The sequence below is a fragment of the Taudactylus pleione genome, unplaced genomic scaffold (genome assembly GCF_031769625.1).
Source record: "Taudactylus pleione unplaced genomic scaffold, aTauple2 ptg000676l, whole genome shotgun sequence".
Taxonomy (NCBI): domain Eukaryota; kingdom Metazoa; phylum Chordata; class Amphibia; order Anura; family Myobatrachidae; genus Taudactylus; species Taudactylus pleione.
This window is the reverse complement of record NW_028285078.1, coordinates 70,594-92,713: the sequence shown is the minus strand read 5'-3', so window position 1 is coordinate 92,713 and position 22,120 is coordinate 70,594. Positions and strand designations below refer to the sequence as shown.

At 44.5% G+C, this 22,120-nt stretch overlaps 1 protein-coding gene across 10 annotated transcripts in view; it reads left to right on the top strand.

Moving 5' to 3' along the window:
* Positions 1-20,620, top strand: part of ANK1 (ankyrin 1) — a 350,835-nt gene extending 330,215 nt beyond the window's left edge. For 8 of the 10 annotated variants that reach the window (XM_088455871.1, XM_088455874.1, XM_088455873.1 and 5 more), the window contains 2 exons: positions 508-648; positions 19,247-20,620. In XM_088455871.1, coding sequence (XP_088311997.1) covers positions 508-606 — 99 coding nt within the window. In that variant the 3' untranslated portion in view covers positions 607-648; positions 19,247-20,620. Of the gene's footprint in view, positions 1-507; positions 676-19,246 lie in introns of all 10 variants that reach the window. The other 2 variants (XR_015872444.1, XM_088455875.1) reach the window with 2 other exon arrangements.
* Positions 20,621-22,120: the final 1,500 nt, after the last annotated feature.

Sequence of the window (22,120 nt, the reverse complement as noted above, 5' to 3'; positions counted from 1 at the left end):
GCCATCGTTCATGCTTGTACACATGAACGATTTTTTTCATCAGATTTGAACGATTGAACGATTTTTAAAATCGCTATCGTTCAAATCTGATGAAAAATCTGACCGTGTGTATGCACCATAAGACTATCCATATAATAGTGTTGACCATTTATCTTGGGGCATTTCATTGTTACCTTTGTTTTGATTGAATATCATTATTAATGTATGTGGACAATTACATATTACTTGAATAATTCATCCATTATTTTATAAAAATCACAATTTATTTATCATTCTTTTTCACTGAAACCCTATCCTCCTGTACTTGTTATCTCATTCTTCCATACTCATTTGTCGTGCTGATTTTTCATTTGCCATCTTTTTCTCTGTCCCATTTTATTGTTCTTTTATCCTCTTGTGTCTTTGTTTTATGTCTGCCTCTGTTGTCCACTTGTGACCTTTAACCCCCATCCTCCATGCCCTTCCTACCCCTACACCTATATACCCATCCCGGGCTGCCCCTGGCAGGCAGAGGACGAGTTCGACTCTCTCAGGTCAGAGGTCGGAGACGGGAGGAAAGGGGCACAGATTGTGAGACGAGCCGGCACTAAGCGGGTGCAACAGTGAGACCACAAAACTGGGACACCCAAAATACTGGGAAACGCCCAGGTAATACAAATCACAGGGAAATCCCAGGTAACATTCTTAAAAAAAATAGCACCTCTAAACTAACATAGACAACCCTAATCAAGCTCTAAAACTGATCTGTGCTAATTCGCCTAAACCAACCATGAAATAACATCATAAACTAGTAACTCATTCTACTATTATCATCAGAGACACCTCAAATCATTGATGTCGTTTTATAAGGGAGTATACCCATAATATGTCCTGCCTGTTATTTGGAATTGAACCATCTGCCTATAACCATCTTACACCCTTTGCCTCTTGCGCACTCCAGTAACACCCCACTCTCTCCTCTATCCCCGACCACCTTACCTGACAGCCTCACCTAGCATGGCCATACGAGAAACAATCTTGCTGGGCAAAAACCTAAGGAATATTCTTTACTGGGTGAATATATAGGGGTATATTTACTAAACCATATCAACCAATGAGATTCTAGCTTTTATCTTCAAGAAGGTTCTAGATAAATGTTAAGTAGAATGTGATTGGTTGCTATGGGCAACATTTCCACTTCTAAAAACCCGCACTTTAGTAAATATACCCCCTAGTATGTAACTACAAGCTTTGAATACGATACAGGCCCCTTCACAAGGCCTGATAAATAGTAGTGGTCTTCAAACCTTGCATTTAAAAGCCTCTTAGTTTTTCAATAATGGTTTTAATTTTAATTCAACTATGTTTCTGCTAGTACAGACTATTTCATTATAATGTTGTAATAATTAATATACCTATTTCATTGCATTTGATAGCATGATCCTCTCTCTCACTCCGTCGCCTTTCTCTGTCCTGCACACCCAGCACTCATGCATGACGCGTTGTCTCCTTCATTCTGTTACCGTCACTCCATTTCTGCCCTGTGTCACTATATTGTACTTCTTTCCTAGTTTTCTCACTGCTCTTTGTTCTATTACATGCCCTCTATTTAATCACATGTTATACTGTTTCCTAGCACGGCTTTCTCATTCAGGGGGAGATGTACTAAGCCTTGGATAGTGATAAAGTGGAAAATTATAAAGTACCAACCAATCAGCTCCTAATTGTCATTTTTCAAACACAGCCTGTAAAGTGATTTAGGAGCGGATTGGTTGGTACTTTATCACTCTCCAAGGCTTAGTACATCTCCCCCTCAGTTTGTTACCTTCCCTTGACCTCGATTCTGTTTCATCATATCAAGTACTTTTTTCCTAGTATAGTCTTCTCATTCATTCTGTCACCGTCATTTGATCTCCCTCCTATTTAATCACGTCTTATACTCTTTCCTAGCATGGTCCTCTCGCATGGTTATCTTCCCACCATCTCTGATCTATTTTGCAATTTGTATGTTTTTCTAGTATGGTTTTCTTGTTTATTCTGTTACCTTCGCTCAATGACCAATCATTTCTTCTGTTACCTTACCACGATATGGCTATATTACCACATATTATGTGACGTCCAGCATCCAGGCTGTCTCTGCTCTCCTTTGTCTGCATTATGCACACTGAGGCCCAGAGTCAGTGATTGTAAGAAGGAAGACAGTGTGACAGAAGATCCCTTCCTTCTGCAGTCATTATATCAGCAGGGTCAAATACGGAAAGTGTATTTCCTCTACCTCCTAACTCTCAGGGTCTGATTCACTACGGATCGCTATTCTGCATCGCAGTTGCTAATATAAGCGGGGATATGTAAATGTTTGCATTTGCATTGCGATCGCAGCCTAACAAAGGACGCCCACTTCCCCATTCTCACATCCGTATACTTTGCCAACATAGCAAAACAATCGGTAACATCTGACCCATACGCACAGTTAAGGCAGGTCAGACCAGGAATTGCTTACTTCAGCGCACCCTGAGGCCTCAGGAGGCGTATGGTAAAAAAAAATATTGTGTCGACCATTTTCATGTCGACCTTTTGACCCTGTCGACCATTTGTACCTGTCTACCTACCTTTAGTGTGTGGACCTATTGTCCCTGTCGACCTTTTGTCCCTGTCTGACATCTGGTATCTATCTAGACATTGTCTACCTTTTTACTGTAGATTTATAGACTGGATACCCATTCTAATAACTTACCCCGATTCTCTGTCCTATCTATTCACATCTTATACTCTCTCCTAGCATGTTCCCCTAATTCATTCTGGCACCATCCCCCGATCTCTGACCTACTTATTCCTATTTAGCACTTTTTCTAGTATAGTTTTTCAGTTTATTCTGTTACCTTCCCTCAATCTCTGTCCTATTTCACCAAATCATGGTCCTCTTGTCCTGATCATACATTGCTACCTTCCCACCTAATGTATTTACACTACCCAAATTACCAGTGTTTCCACAGTTATCCTTTATTATGTTTGCTTTATATTGTAACTGTGCTGTTGGGGTTAAAGAAGAAACACAAGTGCCGGGGGATTGGTTCTACCATAGAATGCATTGCATAAAAAGGGGGACTGTGATACACAGGGCAGTTATTTGACACAAGAGAATGGTAATTAATAAATAAATATATACATGTGTGTGTGTGGAGAGAGAGGTGGGAGAGAGGGAGAGAGAGAGGAGGGGGAGAGAGAGAGAGAGAGAGAGAGAGAGAGAGAGAGAGGGAGAGAGAGAGAGAGAGAGCGAGAGAGAATGAGAATTTTTTTTTGTGAAGGCTGATGAGTGCACCCTTTTCTTTTTTGTATACAAGGACCTAAGTGGTTCTCTATGGGTTGGTCACCCGAGCAAATTGTATTGTAAGACAAGAGGGTGGACACATCTCTACTATATATACTGCGTGTGTGTGTGTATATATATATATATATATAATATACACACACATACTATGCTACAGAAGGATTCTGGCAAGTTTTCCATAAATATCTTTTATTTACAATGACGTAACTGTCAAATGTCCTACCACTACAATGGACATCTAACATAGGGACGTGATAGTGAAATGAACTAGTACCCATATCCCTGGATATAAAGTAATATTAATGACAAAAATGCAGCTGCCTATGGCCTCTCAGTTTTTAGGCAGCTTTGTTACGTAGAACACTTAAGAAGTGGATACCTAGAATACCAAACGTTGTCCGGTGGTACTGTACTATACTTCGATCTATACTATGCTATTTTTTACTACTTTGAGGCGTTTTATGCCATTGGTTGTGTATTTCTCTGGAAGAGTGGAGATAAATATATAGCGCATTACTGTTAGAATAGTTTGGTAATGTACTCGGTTGAGTTTGATTAGTATTGTGTGAAGCATACAGTATAGGGGATTTCCAGTCTGAAAAGAAATGTGAGCGGTATGTATTTAGGTACAGGCCAATAAGCTGTAAGAGGGCTGTTTTAATAATAGGACAAGATTGGCAGCTGCCCAGAGCTCCACTGTTCAAGGGCACCTCTGTTATGCTGGACACTTAGAGCTGCGTGTCCACAGGGCTGATGAACATGGAAATTATCACCTCATTACAAGTTCATTAACGCTACATTGGAAAGAGTTTAACATTTACAACACCATCCACTGGAATTTTTTGATCTCCACTTTTATTCATGTCAACAAAAATATTAAGTCTGTACAGGACGAACTCAAAAGCATCTATATATACCAGTGTCATGGGTCCCAGAATGCCTTGCAGGGGAGACACAATTTGTCCATATAGCGCATAGAAAAACATGTCCACATTCCATTTATAGGACAGGACTGCCTCCTGGTATAAAATCAGCACAACCTTTTATAGGACTTTCTACAATCTCTTTATACCACTCCATTTATTCATTTAAACTTTTCCTTGTTTATCATGAAATACTAAGAGCCGAATTAAACAAAGATTTTACGGCGTGACTTAAAACGCATATTGTGCAGTCATATGCGCTCCCCCTTAATTGGAAAATTTGGAATTTGGAAAAGACTTATTTCAATGGTCGTGCGGTAATTCTTGCTGGTAATACCCGTGTTAAGTGTGGGGGAAGATGGGGAAATCAGCTATTGCCTCAATATAATATTGGATAACAGTATAGAAATTTGATAGTGGCCAAAAGCAAAGTATTTGGGCTTTTAGAAGGTGTTGATTAGCTTTTATGTGCATTTTTCAAAAAATAATTTAAAAAAGTGTTTTTTGCAAGTTAAATGCTGTAGAATAATTTGGGGCGAGAAAGAAATGCCTGTAAGTAGATTTCTGTGTATTTTTAAGCCACTTTTATGTGTAAAAAAAAACCACCTGTAACTTCCACCTGCAAGTTTAAAGACACCTGTCCCATCCATACAGCACCCCCTTATACCTGTCCTACATACTGTAACCTATTCTGTATTTTGCAGAATGTCACCCCATGAATAGCATCATTATTGCCCAAATTAAGCTAATTAAAACCCTTGAAGTGCCTAATTAATCATTGGGGTGGGGGGGGGCAGGGGTTTTGATCCAAGTCCTGACATTCTTACATTAAAACAGGGATTTTTCCCAACTTTTCACCTGCTCAGGAGCCACAAAGAATAAGGCACGTTAAACCTCGTGGAGAGTTAACGCAGGTTAACTTGCAAGGCTATTTGAATAGGTAAACCCCCCATAAATGGGTTACCATGGCTAACTTTCTGTATATACCTCACTTACGGTAGCTCTGGACTTGACGATTTTTGTTTGTAGCCCTATTGGGCCGCGAGGGGGACGGGAAGAGCTTCCATGCCATTGCAACGGCAATTCGTCCCCTCGCGTCTTATTGAATTGACTCCTATACAGTCAGGTGCATAAATATTGGGACATTGACAGAATTTTCATATTTTGGCCTCTATTCACCACCACAATGGCTTTGAAATGAAAGAAACAAGATGTGCTTTAACTGCAGACTTTCAGATTTAATTTGAGGGTAATTAAATCCAAATCAGGTGAACGGTGTAGGAATTACAACGGTTTCTATATGTGCCTCCCACTTTTTAAGGGGCCAAAAGTAATGGGACAAACTAAACAATCCTAAATCTAACTTTCACTTTTTAATACTTTGTTGCAACTCCTTTGCAGGCAATTACAGCCTGAAGTCTGGAACGTATAGACATCACCAGATGCTGGGTTTCATCCCTGGTGATGCTCTGCCAGGCCTCTACTGCAAATATCTTCAGTTCCTGCTTGTTCTTGGGGCATTTTCCCTTCAGTTTTGTCTTCATCAAGTGAAATGCATGCTCAATCGGATTCAGGTCAGGGGATTGACTTGGCCATTGCATAACATTCCACTTTTTAGCCTTAAAAAAACTGTTTGGTTACTTTTGCAGTATGCTTCGGGTCATTGTCCATCTGCACTGTGAAGCACCGTCCAACGAGTTCTGAAGCATTTGACTGAATATGAGCATATAATATTGCCCGAAACACTTCAGAATTCATTCTGCTACTTTTGTCAGCAGTCACATCATCAATAAATACAAGGGAACCAGTTCATGCCATACATGCCCCCACGCCATGACACTACCACCACCATGCTTCACTGATGAGGTGGTATGTTTTGGATCATCAGCAGTTCCTTTCCTTCTCCATAGTCTTCTCTTCCCATCACTCTGGTACAAGATGATCTTTGTCTCATCTGTCCATAAGATGTTGTTCCAGAACTGTAATGGCTTTTTTAGATGTTGTTTGGCAAACTCTAATCTGGTCTTCCTGTTTTTGTGGCTCACCAGTGGTTTACATCTCGTGGTGAACCCTCTATATTCACTCTTGCGAAGTCTTCTCTTGATTGTTGACTTTGACACATATACACCTACCTCCTGGAGAGTGTTCTTGATTTGGCCAACTGTTGTGAAGGAGTTTTTCTTCACCAGGGAAATAATTCTTTTGTCATCCACCACAGTTGTTTTCCGTGGTCTTCCGGGTCTTTTGGTGTTGCTGAGCTCTCCGGTGCGTTCTTTCTTTTTAAGAATGTTCCAAACAGTTGATTTGGCCACACCTAATGTTTTTGCTATATCTGATGGGTTTGTTTTGATTTTTCAGCCTAATGATGGCTTGCTTCACTGATAGTGACAGCTCTTTGGATCTCATATTGAGAGTCGACAGCAACTGATTCCAAATGCAAATGTCACACCTAGAATCAACTCCAGACCTTTTACCTGCTTAATTGATAATGAAATAACGAGGGAATAGCCCACACCTGTCCACGAAATAGCTTTTGAGTTGATAGTCCCATTACTTTTGGCCCCTTAAAAAGTGGGAGGCACATATACTGTTCACCTGATTTGGATGTAATTACCCTCAAATTAAATCTGAAAGTCTGCAGTTAAAGCACATCTTGTTTGTTTCATTTCAATGCCATTGTGGTGGTGAATAGAGGCCAAAATATGAAAATTCTGTCAATGTCCCAATATTTATGCACCTGACTGTATATGCCACTTTTTGTGGTAAATAGGGCTCATCAGTCTTTAGTACATGTGTCACTATCATACATTTATTTTCTATGTTACACAGGTGCAACTGCACCTACAGGATCTGAAGTAAAGGTCACCTCGGAGTTGCACAGATATCTTATTGTCACCTTTTAAGGAAATGTAAATATCAAACCCTTTTGCATGAAGAAAGAGACCGTCTGTCCCCACATACTCAGACATGGACCCATAAGTGTGCACTCTCCTTTCCCAGAAGCACAAAAATATCTGCACCTCTTTGCTTGGCAGGCCCGCATTTTCCAGCTTTATGAACAAAGTTGTCTAAATAGTTCATCCCTTAATCTTTTTTTAGTTGCAAGGACAGAACAAGGTATGGCCGAATTAGGCAGTAGCCCATGCTGTCTGATTGTATGTGCCTCCAAAACAACTATTGTATCCTGCCGCCTGTCCTCTACAGTAAAGTTCCCCTCACGTGGGGGCGGTAACGCTACTGGTGCTGTGAAAATGTTCTGTAAGGAAAACACATCACATGCTGGCTGGCATTGTCACGTGTGCCTGATAGAACATGGTTGCGGCAACCAGCATGTGATGGCATTTGGCTCCTCCCATTGTATAACATCAGCATCCTGGCATTTTAGTACAAGAGCATTATATAATCGCACATGAGTATTGCTCATAAACAGCACTCAGGAAGGATCTTCCTTATGTACTCATTTTCATCCCAGCTCCTCCTATTAGAAAATACAAACTTCTGCAGACACACCCATATTGCTCTACTAAACCGCGCACTATTAAGTGAAATGGGTGCATGCATAGAAAAATGGTGCCTTACATCATTTGCAGCTTTATAGATTATTATAGTTATTTATTAATATCACTCCCTGCCCCATTGGAGCTTACAGTCTGAATCCCCTAACACACAACCATACCCAAAAACACACACACTTTGGGTAATTATGTCAGAAGTCAGTGAGCCGGCCAGGATGATTTTAGAATGTGGGAGGAAACCAGGGGAAATCCACGCAAACACGTGGAGAACATACAATCTCCCACTGCTTTATATTGGCAGTGCCAACCACTGTGCCACAGTGCAGTCCATAGATTACCCTAACTGTGATAAAAATGCTTTAAAAAGTGTATTACATATTCCTTTGCCCATAATCCTCTTCCTGGTTCCACAGTAAAGTATGGTTTAAATATACAGAGATATTTGTTCACTTTTATATTCAGAAAGCTGCCTCCTCAGTGTCAAGTTGTCCCTGTGATTTATCCTCTGATGATCCTGCTGGTGATCTCTGCTCTCCAACTATCCAATCAGGAAACTAGCTGCCCCCTCCCTCCCTCCAGCACTGATCATATGGGCAGGGGCACAGCTGTGTGACACTGACAGGGACAAGCAGACCTTCCCAAGCAGAGATAAATATAGACATATGATTAGTGTCAGCCGATATGTCCTCTTCTACATAACACAAACTCACACTTGTGGCCAATAGGGCCTGATTCAGAGTTGTACACAATGGTTTGCATACAACTCCGATGGCTTTTGATCTGCGTATGGGCAGATCTTGTATGTTTGACATGCTGCAGCCATTTGGGGGGTGTGAGGGGGTGTCAGCCCTGTTTTTTGCAAAGGTCAGCGTCTGCATCTTCCGACAGCCTCACTGGCACCAGCAGCGCAAGTCATTTAAGGGTTACTCAGATGTCCGAGGTTCAGGCAAGTGGCTGCGTCAGATGCAACAACGGATCACAGAAAGTCGCCAGGAGGCGTCTATTTACACAATGCGCCTCCTACGGCGTTACTATATTATCACACTGCAAAGTCGCTACGGCTTTGTGCTAGGGCACTACTCTGAATCAGGCCCATAGAAAGAAACAATGGGTGTTTTTCACTACTCATACACGTGGCTACTCATACAGGTATTATGTAATCACATCACGCTCACACAGCTACAGCTCCGTGGTCATACTTACTCGCTTATATCTTACTACTATACTTAGGACATTGCCCAGGCAAGTTGAAATTAAAAAAGATGTTTTATTGTGGAGCAGACTTTACATTCCACTTCTTAGGCCGGGTACATATCAGAATGATGAGTATCCCAGCTGTCCCCCAGCCCTATGGAGCGATATAGCGGTCGGCCATACACACTCCACGATCCAGTGTACGACCGCACCATTAAGCCTTCCGTCCTCCACTTGCCTACATGCTGTCGTCAGCAACGTTGCCCCATCTGAGGTGCAACACGGCCAATGGGGGGAGGGCGATGCTAACGACATACGTGCACGTATGATTGTGCGTACACATTAGACGATATGTCGTTCCGATCCACGTCAGAAATATATATCGTCCAATGGTACCCGGCCTTACACTGCAGCAACATGCACCTCTAGTGTACACTGCTCAAAAGTACAGTGTACCGAAGTTAATAATTGTATTTATTTATTACCAGTTATTTATATAGCGCACACATATTCCGCAGCGCTTATTTGTATATTCGGCCACTCACATCAGTCCCTGCACCAGTGGAATTCACAATCTATATTCCCTACCACATGCTCACACACATACACACTAGGGTTAAGTTTTGGTGGGAGCCAATTAACCTACTAGTATATTTTTGGAGTGTGGCCGGAGTACCCGGAGGAAACCCACGCAAGCACAGTGAGAATATACAAACTCTGCACAGGTAGGGCCGTGGTGGGAATCAAACCCACGACCTCAGTGCTGTGAGGCAGTAACGCTACCATTACACCATCTGTGATTAGCAGCTACACTTGCACTGATATAGTGCTCACAAGGCTACCTCCCTCCAGCAACGTGGGTATGGGAAAATGTTTTCACATCTCAGGTAACTGTTTCAATAAACAATGGGCAGAGGTTTATGCACTAACGTTTCTATAAAATTTTTAAACAAATGGGTAAACACAGCCATCCACAAGACTTGCAGGGAACGAAAACAAAAGGAAGGAGGGCTCCAGTCAGCAGTCCTTATCTGTAGCTCCTTTTGGTCCTGTTTTCAAGCTACCACATTCTTCAGTCCTGAATTTTTCATCCAGTCCCCTGGCACAGTCATTCTCAAGCTTCCACATTTCAAGTTGGCACCACCTCTTCTGGCATTGATTGGTGACTCATCTTCTGGGGGTCACAGGGATGCCCAACACACTGTGGGCCTGATTCAGAGCCGGACGCTATTTGCGGACGCTCGTTCTGAAAAAGGGGCCGGATATTTAAATTGAGCGCTCGCTCTTTGCGGTCTGTTGACGCCTCTATGTCTGAGCGAGCGTCCGAAACATACGCTCGCTATTTTGTAAAGACGCCCCCTGGCCGCTCGCATCATACGTCATCTCCGCTATTTATTAGATTAATCGAGTATATCGAAAGGCGTATGAACTGCTCGCTATTCTTGTGGTAGCATTTTCCTACCGCAATCATGCGGACAGTTCAGGCTAAGAGACAACCAAGTGACGTGGTCGATGACACTGCTTTGTTAATTATGCACACCCTTAAAACGGCTGTTTTGAGCATTTGGCACGCCTGCGTTCGGATCTCCACTCCCCGTTTTCAAGCACCTTCCCCTGTTACCACCCACAAACGCCTCATCCTGTCACTCAAATTAGCAGGCGTTCGCTATGTTTGCGAGCACACGATTTCCGACCGCACTGACTGGTTGGTGCATGCGCATTACAACCTATACGCATGCGCAGATGTGCGAACATCGCTCGGAGCGAACGAGCGGCCGCTTACGAGCGGCTCTGAATCAGGCCCTGTGTGCAGGTGACTCCAAATAATGAGTTTTGCAACAGTTCTTCTAAGCCACTGAGCCTAAGTCCTGCATAATAAATGATAAACCCGTTTGTAGCTTTTTGCAAATTTGCAAGTTACTGGAGCTTAAAGCATCTCTGGAGCACTCTGCATTCAGAGCAGTCTTTGCACGATTGGGAGGAAATTCCCTAAATGCTTGAAATCCCGGCAGTTTTGCGGCAGTTTACTGTCAGGTTTGCATATGGCAGACTTACTAAACTCAAACCCACCGCAAAACCACAGAGAAGCAATACTTTAGAATCAAATATCGAATGACCATCAATGTTTTTACCATTACAAGTATAGAAACCTCAGATTTACTAAGTTGTAGGTTTAAAAACCGTGCAGACCCATCAAAAAAAAATGAGGTAGTTTTGACAATAGAGAGAGCTGTTTGAGCTATCTGATCAATCAGGAATCATTATATACTTAAGCTGGGTACCCAGCGATGCGACGGACAACAGCACGGGCAGCCGGTACACATTACACAATCCGATATGTCGGCCCCAGTTACACGGGGTCGTCAGTCGCATTGTCAGATTGTGCTGCATGTAGGGGCGACCTGACTATGCGACTGACGACCAAACAGGAGAGCGCGCGGCCCGACATAGTGGGTACACATTAGCTGATTTTGACGATATGTCAGCCTGATCTGTTGGATCAGCTGAAATATCGTCTAATATGTACCCACCTCTACAGTATAATAAGGGAAATCATTATGTATTGCATAAGGAGGCAAATAACATAGATAATTATCTTATGAGGGAAATACTATTTTATTAGCGGGAAGAGTATTATTTAATTTTATTGAGAGCAATATTTATCAATTAAAATAAAGGGGCAATATTAATTGTTAATTGGGGTTTTAAAATATTTTTATGATAGCCAATATTTTTTATTTTATGGCTATATAAAAGGATCCTAAAATAATGTTGCCCATTATAAAATATTTTAATTTTAACACCAATTAACAATTAATATTGCCCCTTTAATATAATTAATAAATAATATTGCTCTCCTAATAAAATGAAATAATTTTCTCCCTAATATATTAGTAAAAAAGTGCATTCCTCATAAGAGAATTACCAATGTTACACTATCTGCCTCCTTATTTAATATATAGTGATTGTCCTCATTATAAGCGTATTATGTTTCCTTTAATTCTGATTGGCCAGATAGATGTGTAGCGGTTTTGCAGCAGGTTTATGGTGGTTTTGGTCAAAACCCAATAAAAAAAAATCACTGACATGGACAACCCCAGCAAATCTGCTGGTTAATAAATTTACCCCTTGGTCTCCTTTTCACAGATCACCTGTAGGTACATAGACACCCAGTTTGTATAACATAATATGCCGGAAAACATAAGTTGACTACCGAACATGGGGCCTGATTCAGACCCGCTCGCGAGCGCTGAACGCTCGCAAGCTGGTCGATGGTGCCCTAGTGCGCATGCGCACGACGGAGGGAGCTCCTTCGTGCGCATGCGCGAGACCCAAATAGCGTCGGCCAAGCCGTCGCTATGGGTCTCGCACCAAAGGGGGCGTGCTGTCGATGGTGAGTGACAGCACGCCCCCTTTGGTGGGCGTGCCGGGGGCGTTGCTGCCCAGACGGAGGCGTTCCCATGGGAACGCCTACCGTCTGGGGCCGGCCCCACTGACATCACTAGTGATGTCAGTGGGAGTGCTTTTGGCTCTGATAGAGCCAGAAGCACTCCTGGGCTTGCGGCAGCGAGACCCTACCGCAGGGTCTCGTCACAAGCCCGATGGTCGCGATGGTCTTGACCATCGCGACCATCTTTTTGGCCGCTCGCATAAGCTGTGGGTGGCCACCCACAGCTATGCGAGCGGCCAGGAGGCCGCTCCAATTTTAGGTAGGAGGGCCCTGATTCAGAGCGAGCGCTCTTGTCAGAGAGCGTCCGGCTCTGAATCAGGCCCATGGTGCACACCTATTCTTGAACATAGGAATAACAGGGGGACATAAAGTAGTAAAAAGCAACCTGACCACAGTCCATTTAATGTTGGAAACGAGGTACAGTCACGGCAGGGCAGGTTTAATCCCTTGTTTCACTACAACTTCTGCTTCTGTTGGATAGGCCTTATTTGTACCTCCTCCTAGGCCTTATTTGTACCTCCTCTCTCATAGGTCTTATTTGTACCTCCTCCTAGGCCTTATTTGTACCTTCTCCCTCATAGGCCTTATTTGTACCTCCTCCTAGGCCTTATTTGTACCTCCTCCCTCATAGGCCTTATTTGTACCTCCTCCTAGGCCTTATTTGTACCTCCTCCTAGGCCTTATTTGTACCTTCTCCCTCATAGGCCTTATTTGTACCTCCTCCTAGGCCTTATTTGTACCTCCTCTCTCATAGGCCTTATTTGTACCTCCTCCTAGGCCTTATTTGTACCTCCTCCCTCATAGGCCTTATTTGTACCTCCTCCTAGGCCTTATTTGTACCTTCTCCCTCATAGGCCTTATTTGTACCTCCTCCTAGGCCTTATTTGTACCTTCTCCCTCATAGGCCTTATTTGTACCTCCTCCTAGGCCTTATTTGTACCTTCTCCCTCATAGGCCTTATTTGTACCTCCTCCTAGGCCTTATTTGTACCTTCTCCCTCATAGGCCTTATTTGTACCTCCTCCTAGGCCTTATTTGTACCTCCTCTCTCATAGGCCTTATTTGTACCTCCTCCTAGGCCTTATTTGTACCTCCTCCCTCATAGGCCTTATTTGTACCTCTTCCTAGGCCTTATTTGTACCTTCTCCCTCATAGGCCTTATTTGTACCTCCTCCTAGGCCTTATTTGTACCTTCTCCCTCATAGGCCTTATTTGTACCTCCTCCTAGGCCTTATTTGTACCTTCTCCCTCATAGGCCTTATTTGTACCTCCTCCTAGGCCTTATTTGTACCTCCTCCTAGGCCTTATTTGTACCTTCTCCCTCATAGGCCTTATTTGTACCTCCTCCTAGGCCTTATTTGTACCTCCTCTCTCATAGGCCTTATTTGTACCTCCTCCTAGGCCTTATTTGTACCTCCTCCCTCATAGGCCTTATTTGTACCTCCTCCTAGGCCTTATTTGTACCTCTTCCCTCCTAGGCCTTATTTGTACTTCCTCCTAGGTCTTATTTGTACCTCCTCCTAGGCCTTATTTGTACCTCCTCTCTCATAGGCCTTATTTGTACCTCCTCCTAGGCCTTATTTGTACCTCCTCTCATAGGCCTTATTTGTACCTCCTCCTAGGCCTTATTTGTACCTCCTCTCTCATAGGCCTTATTTGTACTTCCTCCTAGGCCTTATTTGTACCTCCTCCTAGGCCTTATTTGTACCTCCTCTCTCATAGGCCTTATTTGTACCTCCTCCTAGGCCTTATTTGTACCTCCTCCCTCCTAGGCCTTATTTGTACTTCCTCCTAGGTCTTATTTGTACCTCCTCCTAGGCCTTATTTGTACCTCCTCTCTCATAGGCCTTATTTGTACCTCCTCCTAGGCCTTATTTGTACCTCCTCTCTCATAGGCCTTATTTGTACCTCCTCCCTCATAGGCCTTATTTGTACTTCCTCCTAGGTCTTATTTGTACCTCCTCCCTCATAGGCCTTATTTGTACCTCCTCCCTCATAGGCCTTATTTGTACCTCCTCCCTCATAGGCCTTATTTGTACTTCCTCCTAGGTCTTATTTGTACCTCCTCCCTCATAGGCCTTATTTGTACCTCTTCCCTCATAGGCCTTATTTGTACCTCCTCCCTCATAGGCCTTATTTGTTCCTCCTCCCTCATAGGCCTTATTTGTACCTCCTCCCTCCTAGGCCTTATTTCTACCTCCTCCCTCATAGGCCTTATTTGTACCTCCTCCCTCCTAGGCCTTATTTGTACCTCCTCCCTCCTAGGCCTTATTTGTACCTCCTCCCTCCTAGGCCTTATTTGTACCTCCTCTCAGCAACTTGGCTTATGTTTTGGTGTTTCTCAAATCATGTAGGATATTCATCTGCCTGGGAAGCTTCTGTTACATGTTGTGGAGTGAAGGTAAGGTGATACTACTCACTCTCCTTCCATAGCTGCACAGCCTAATTTGAGTTAAGTGTCACTTGGCTCTTTTTCCTCATTTCTAATTAAGCTTGTTGTTCAGTCTTGTAAAAGTTTGTGACATCTGAGTTAGAGAGAATCTTTGTCAATGACCATATTACTGCTGTTACCGTCTTGGTGTTTTACTACAGAATTGTGTCTCCTTTTTGACTCTCGCTGTGGCCTACAAGAGTTCCTACCTCTCTTTATGTAGTCATGTATATGCTTTACTGATGTGTCCTCATACATATAGACTCAGTAAGCCATGCGGCACAAGATGCCTGGTGTTAATGAGCCAAGTGGTGTAGCGTAGCGACTTTTTCTTTAAATTTATGTCTTATTGGCACCATAGACGCAGCTCAATCTGTACCGGATGCGACTTTAAACGTACAGGAATAAGTTTTAAATATGTAGAAAGTCTCAGGCGAAGCACAACGGAACTTGACGTGCAAAAGCCCTGGCCGCTGCATCATAGCATTTTGTATACAGATTAGCGCACAGATTTACAAGTGTTACATATCAAATGAATCAGTGCAGTCCCGTTAAGCGGTTATGTCGCATTGCCACTAACTTGCATTTTGTAGCGAAAAAGACGCTTGGTGCAATCAGAGTTGCACAGGACCTGCCACCCAGGAGGGATATTTGGAGCGTCTGCAGCAATAGTGCATGAGGTCTTGTTTGCCGCAAATGCATCTGAGATGGCAGATGCAGCAAGGAGGCGTCTATCTACTACACACAGCTCCTGCTGCATTTGCATTGGAGATGGACAGAATTGCACAGATGCTTGTGTGCTGCTCTGCAATTCCGTCCAGCTCTGAATCAGGCCCTTTATCTCTATCCAAGCGTTGATAAATCTCCCCCAAAGTAAGTTATACTAACATAGGTACTATGGGCCTGATTCAGAGCTGGTAGCAAAGGCGATTATGAACGCAGATCGAGCGATTGTTTGTCATCGCGCGTGCGTATAAGCCGCACAGCACATGCGCAGGAATCACATTGTGGCTTCAGACGAACAGAGGAATCCATCGTAGAGTGAATGACAAGTTGTCAGCGTTTGGGGGAGGTAACGGGGAGTGGTCTGAAAAACGCAGGCCTGTCTGTCCGTTATTTAATGAGCGTGCATAAATTAGCCTCTGCGATTGCATATGCGGCTCTGCTTGTCAGTAGAGCTCCCAAGGCTGCGGCAGGTCAGACCTGCTGCAAGGGCAAGATGGTTGCTCGATGTGTACCGATGTTACCGATATTTATGTAGGTAAGCGACGTCGCAGTGGCGGAACTCCCGGAGACAATGGAGTCATTTGCCGCCGGGCGTCAGCCCTGAAGGGGGCACCTGGCTCCATTGTCCCCGGGAGCTGCATGGAGAAGGAGCGCCGCTGATCGGCGCTCCACCTCCATTGGCGTAACTACGGAGGGTGCAAAGGGTGCAGTCGCACCCCTGCACCCTACATTTGCCGGGCGCCCGCTCGGTGGGGGCCATCACTACTGGGGGCAACTACAGGGACCTACTACCTGGGGCAACTACAGGGGCTCACTACTGGGGGTAACTACAGGGACTCACTACTGGGGACAACTACAGGGGCTCACTGCTGGGGGCAACTACAGGGGCCTACTACTGGGGGCAACTACAGGGGCTCACTACTGGGGGCAACTACAGGGGCCTCACTACTGGGGGTAACTACAGGGGCCTCACTACTGGGGGTAACTACGGGGACCTCACTACTGGGGGCAACTACAGGGGCCTACTACTGGGGGCAACTACAGGGGCCTCACTACTGGGGGCAACTACAGGGGCCTCACTACTGGGGGCAACTACAGGGGCCTCACTACTGGGGGCAACTACCGGGGGCTCACTACTGGATGTACTGCATAGGGGGACCATTACTGGGGAGCACTACATAGGCGGACTACTACTGGGGGCATTATATAAAAGGAACTGCATAAGGGGGGCGGCGGCAGCTGGAGCTGGCATAGGTGCTGGGGGGTGGTAAATTTTAGTTTGGTGGGGGGGGGCACCAACATTTATCTTGCCTCCGAGCACCCGGGATGAAGTTACGCCACTGCGACGTCGTACACATCTGAGAAGGCAGCAGTGGACGTCCTTATGCTCGGGTATGCTTTGCAACCATTAGCATATTTTCGCAGCTGCATTAGCATCCTGAATCAAGTCCTATGTAATCACATTATATATACCCTGCTACACATTATTGTATTAGTTATACACACACAGGTAACATGCAGTCAGATATGTTCACATTTTGTAAGTGTGAAGTAACCAAAGTGACAATAGGCAGAGCCATAACTACGGGACATGCCGCCCGGTGCAGGCCATGCCCCCTCCATGTGACGTCCCGTGGAGGGGGCGTAGCTATGAACACCGGTCATTACAGCAATGCCCGGAGCATTGGAAGGATGCTCTGGGCGGATGTTAGCGCAGCGATGTACATGTCTGAAGCGTCTTAGGGACACTCCAGGCTGCATAGATTCTGGCTTCAGGGTTCCGTTCCTGGCACCATGCTAGCCAGTTACAGAAGCCTGGGTGAGCGGTGGTGCTGCCAGGGGCGTATCTATAATGGGTGCAGGGTGTGCGGGGCACACGGGCCCCTGAGTCCAGGGGGGCCCCGCACCGCACACCCTGCACCCATAGTATTACTTACCACTTCGGAGTCCCACGTCGGTGCGGGGGTCCAGCGCTGTAAAACCAATTGGAAAATGGCCGCTGCGGCCATTTTCCCGTCGTCTGTGCATGCGCAGTACAGGGAAAATGGCCGCTGCGGTGACCTGCGCATACTCTATAGACTGTGGGTGCACTGTAGTGCCCAGAGTCTATAACTCTGGCGCTGGCCGCGCACATCTCAGTGCGCTGCCGGCCGCCGGACAGAGAGGAGGGGGCCCGTGTCGGAGACTGCACACGGGCCCCCTTCTCTCTAGAAATGCCCCTGGGTGCCGCCCACAGGGCTCTGCGTGGCCGCAGCATTCGCACACCTCTAGTTACAGCCCTGATAATAGGGATTGTGTTTGAGGTGACATAAAGGTAGGCAATAAGAACAAGGCAAGACTGGGGTTATACAGGTGCACTCTGTGATTGGACAGGTTACTGGCATGTGCAGATCTGTGGTGTTGTGGGCATATTACATTGGTGGAAATTGTAGGAGTGAGTGGATCACAAAATGCGACATGACAAACATAACAAGGAGACGCTTTTATCCCAGCCTCCAAAACTGTAGTTTTTATAACAGGACCTAAGAAACATATTAGAAGTAACAAATCAATATATATATATATATATACACACAAACACACACACACAGTATATGGTAGGGCATATGTAGTAACAAATAAATAGTTCTACATTATACAGAAACTAGAATAAATTGTTACTGTTTCCATCTTTGGTTACAAGTCACCATGATAAATCACAGGACGGCAAAATAGAATCTACAGAGAGATATGGAGAGCAGTAGATCCTGAGGTTAGATTGGGGTATGAAATACAGATGTACAATTCCTACAGGAAAGACAATACAAATAATTACAATGGAACAACAAATACAGGGGTATACTGGTAGGACCCAGACTAGGGTTACATTGATGTCTGCAAATCTGGGTTACAGTAGACACAGACAGACAGGGGCAGCAGTGGCACTTCAGCGGTACAGTGGTTACCAGGACCACCGAGAGGAAACTTGGAGTTTGACTTGTTGTTCTTCCTGCTCATATTCAGCAAAAGCTTGTTCTGTCTGCTTAGCCCAACAGTCTGGGATCTGCCCCTATTTTCCTCTGAGATGCCGGCGGTCACCATTCTGCCCTATTATAAGCTGCCTCCCCAAGGTATGCCAGGGCCTGGGTACGTTGCAACTGCCCCCACTGTGTCCCTCTGGGGAACTTCCTAACTAGTGTTACTTAGAGCTGTGAAATACTGGGGGACACTATGTCTTGGGCTGACTGGGTTTATACTGTGATGTGACATACAGGAGAGAATAGGGCAGATGGGAATTACATTGTGCTCTTCATCACTACAGATACTGGGAATAGGGCTGACTAAGACTAATTTGCATAAACAAGGTCTATAATTATACTGACGAGGAAAAGGAAAGACGCTTAGAACAAGAGAGAGGACAGTATAAGGACACAAGAGACACAACATGATTAATTAGTATGAAAAGCAGCAGTTGTCACTTGTGTGCCATAGCATGGCCGGTACTATAGCAGGACAATAGCAAGTGTACTGCTGGCCCAGCCTTCGCTCTCTCTCCTGCTATATATAGTAGTATCTGTCAGAGCAGCTGCATTGTACTCATCACTACAAGCAGGTACTGCATAGCCAGTAATGTATTATATTCTCTGTGATTGCGTGCTGGTCACATTTATTCATAATTAATGCAATCATTCATTTGCATTCTTCTCTTTCTGTTACTCAGAACTACACCTCAAGTACAAGCTACTGAAGACGGCCTGACTGCCATTTACTGCAGCCCACAGAATACCAATCAGTACAGAAATGAATTTCTTCTCGCTCATCTATAAGCAGACTCTTCCCCTTCCTGGAAAAAAAAACAAAAAAAACTGAGGAGTCCCTCCCCCTCCAAAGTCCGAAGCAGACGCTCGCCCCCCTGTATGCTCACGGCATGAAGATTTGCACCCTGCATGTTACAGAGTAATATGCATGAGATGACATTGGGGAAGAGGAGAGAGCTGCCCCCCTCCCTACTTCCCACCATGCAGATCCCATTTCCATTTACCCTCTATCTTCTTAAACTCCACCAGGGGGGGGCAATCATGGAATCAGACTGGAAAGTGGGTGGCACTCAAACCTTTTCCTTCTTCACCTATCCCAGCTGCAAAATGCTTGTGTCTCAGATACTACATGTTTATCAGTACTGAGTATGTCTATACACTCTTCAGCAGCTTAAAGGGAGCCCCTCCCCAGTTCTTCTCAATATATTGGCTGCCCATCGACAAACAGCAATAGGAGTAACCCTCAGCCTAAGGATTGTCCTACAGGCCACAGGGCACAGCACAATGTCGACCGGGCAGACCAGGCGATGGTTCTGCATGTTGCAGTTAATTTGTGTTCAATTTCCTTCAAAGCGAAAGGGCTACATGTTAGAGATACTCAGTATCGTTATGCAGGGACGTGTCTTCACTTGAAGAGGGCTACAAAAGTGTATGTAGATACTCAGTACCATTATACAACGCGGCATGTTCTTTTTTTCAGGCGGCTAAGCATTTATAGAGGCAACTGACACCATTATACAGTACAGCATGCTTATTCTCAAGCTACTGGTAGTGCATAAAGGTAGTCTGCATTATTGTACAGTGCAGTACGTTTATAATAGGGGGATGGAAATGTATAGATATAACCAGAAACATTATGCAGAGCAGCATGTTAATTATCAGGGGCTAGGAGTGTATAGAGATACTCAATATAATTATACAGTGGAGCATGTTCATTATCAGGGGCTGAAAGGGCATAAAGATACTATATCTTTATACAGTGCAGAATGTTTATTATTAGGGGGTAGGGGGGGTATGGGGATGAAACTGCCCCCCTGACTCAGGAATGTGGTTCCAGCTTTAGGGGGGGAGGGGAGAATTCTATATATTAAGGATTTAGCCTACCCCTCCCCACTACAGTTATCCCAAGTGCAGACCCTCCAGCCCTGCTCCGGAGAGAGAGAAAGCACTCACCTTCACAACCTCTCCAGCGCTCTTTTTAGATGCAATTTCTGATATGCATAAGAAGCTGATTGTACAATAACTGCTCATATGGAAATAAATACTATGCAATATAATCTTACTTTGCATCATTCAATCTGTGCAACATACTGTGAGAACTTGCAATATTCATAATTACCACACAGTGGCGATGTTGCACTAAATGTATTTTAAGGTCAATGCAATAGAGGTTGTAGAATGGATAGGACATCATTTTAGTCTCCAGCTGTTGTCAAACTACAAGTCCCAGCATGGCCTGCTAGTGAAAGGCAGACATATGCCTCGACCTGTTTTTCAAACAATTGGAAAGCCTGAGTAGCCTACGCCGAAAAATAAAAAAGTTATCATTTATATAATTAATCAATTTTTAATAATGGATTAATTGGTAAACACATCTGCATACAACAATCAGTTAGTACATAGGTGTGTTTTTATGCTCAATGACAGGGTTAGGCAACTTGTGGTACTCCAGCTGCTGTGGAATTACACATCCCAGCATGCCCTGCAACAGTTTTGCATGCTAAAACTGTGTCAGGACATGCTGAGATGTGTAGTTCCATAACAGCTGGAGTGGAACTAGTTGCCTACCCCTGCTCTATTAGTACATCACTCTATGCACTCCACTAATACCCTAATACAATGTTACTCTGGAGCTAAAACCCAGGTTATTGCAGGGTTAACTCGTTAGCTCCCTGGTGTAAAAGGGGAGAGAGTTGGATCGCCGGGTCGAGTGACCCGGCAATCCAACCCAGGTATCTAGCTGTGAGAACAACGCACTCCGGGTCACGATGACCTGGAGTGCGCTGCTAGCCGGCTGATTGGTCCGGCTTCAGTGGCGCTTGGAGATGACGTCATCTCCAAGCGTCCACTTTCAATCCGGAATAGCCGGGTCTATGCAGATCCGACTGCGGTGTGAGCGGCGGCGACTCGGGAATATCCCGAGTCTACGCCGGCTAAATTCCGGGTCTGATCCAGATAGGAGCTCTGTTCCAATTTTGGTGGAAAAGGAGTATAACTCTACTTGTGGGGCTGTGACTTAACAGAACCACCTATCCTGTGACCCAGAATGATGATTGTTCTTTAGAACCTGATGGCTTCAGTAGTAGCAAACAATAATATATGCATTAAGGCAAATTATAAGCAAATAATTTGCGCCATAAGGATTCGTATCGCGTTATATCATAAAGCCTCTACTGGGGAAAGTCATCTTCTGTTAACCAGGTACTGTCATTACAGCCTGTAAGTAATTGACAGCAAAATAATTTAAATGTTCTGGATCTATTGTCTTTAAAAAAAAAAAATTATATAAAAAGCAAAAAAAGATTCAAGTTCCCCATATAAGAAATGGAACACACACATACCATTCATAAGAAAACCACTAAAATAGTAAAATAGGGCTCATCTGTCAGTCTAGAGCTAGAATCTCTTGTATTTTACCTTAATGCCAGAATGTAGGTCACCTGTTGTGCCCAGCAGCTCAATATTCTCTCCTCAACCAGATCCTGCAGCAAGGTGGGTGCTGCTGGCATGGGCAGACTGAAAGAGCAATGTGAAGCAGCAGAGCATTGCTCCTCACT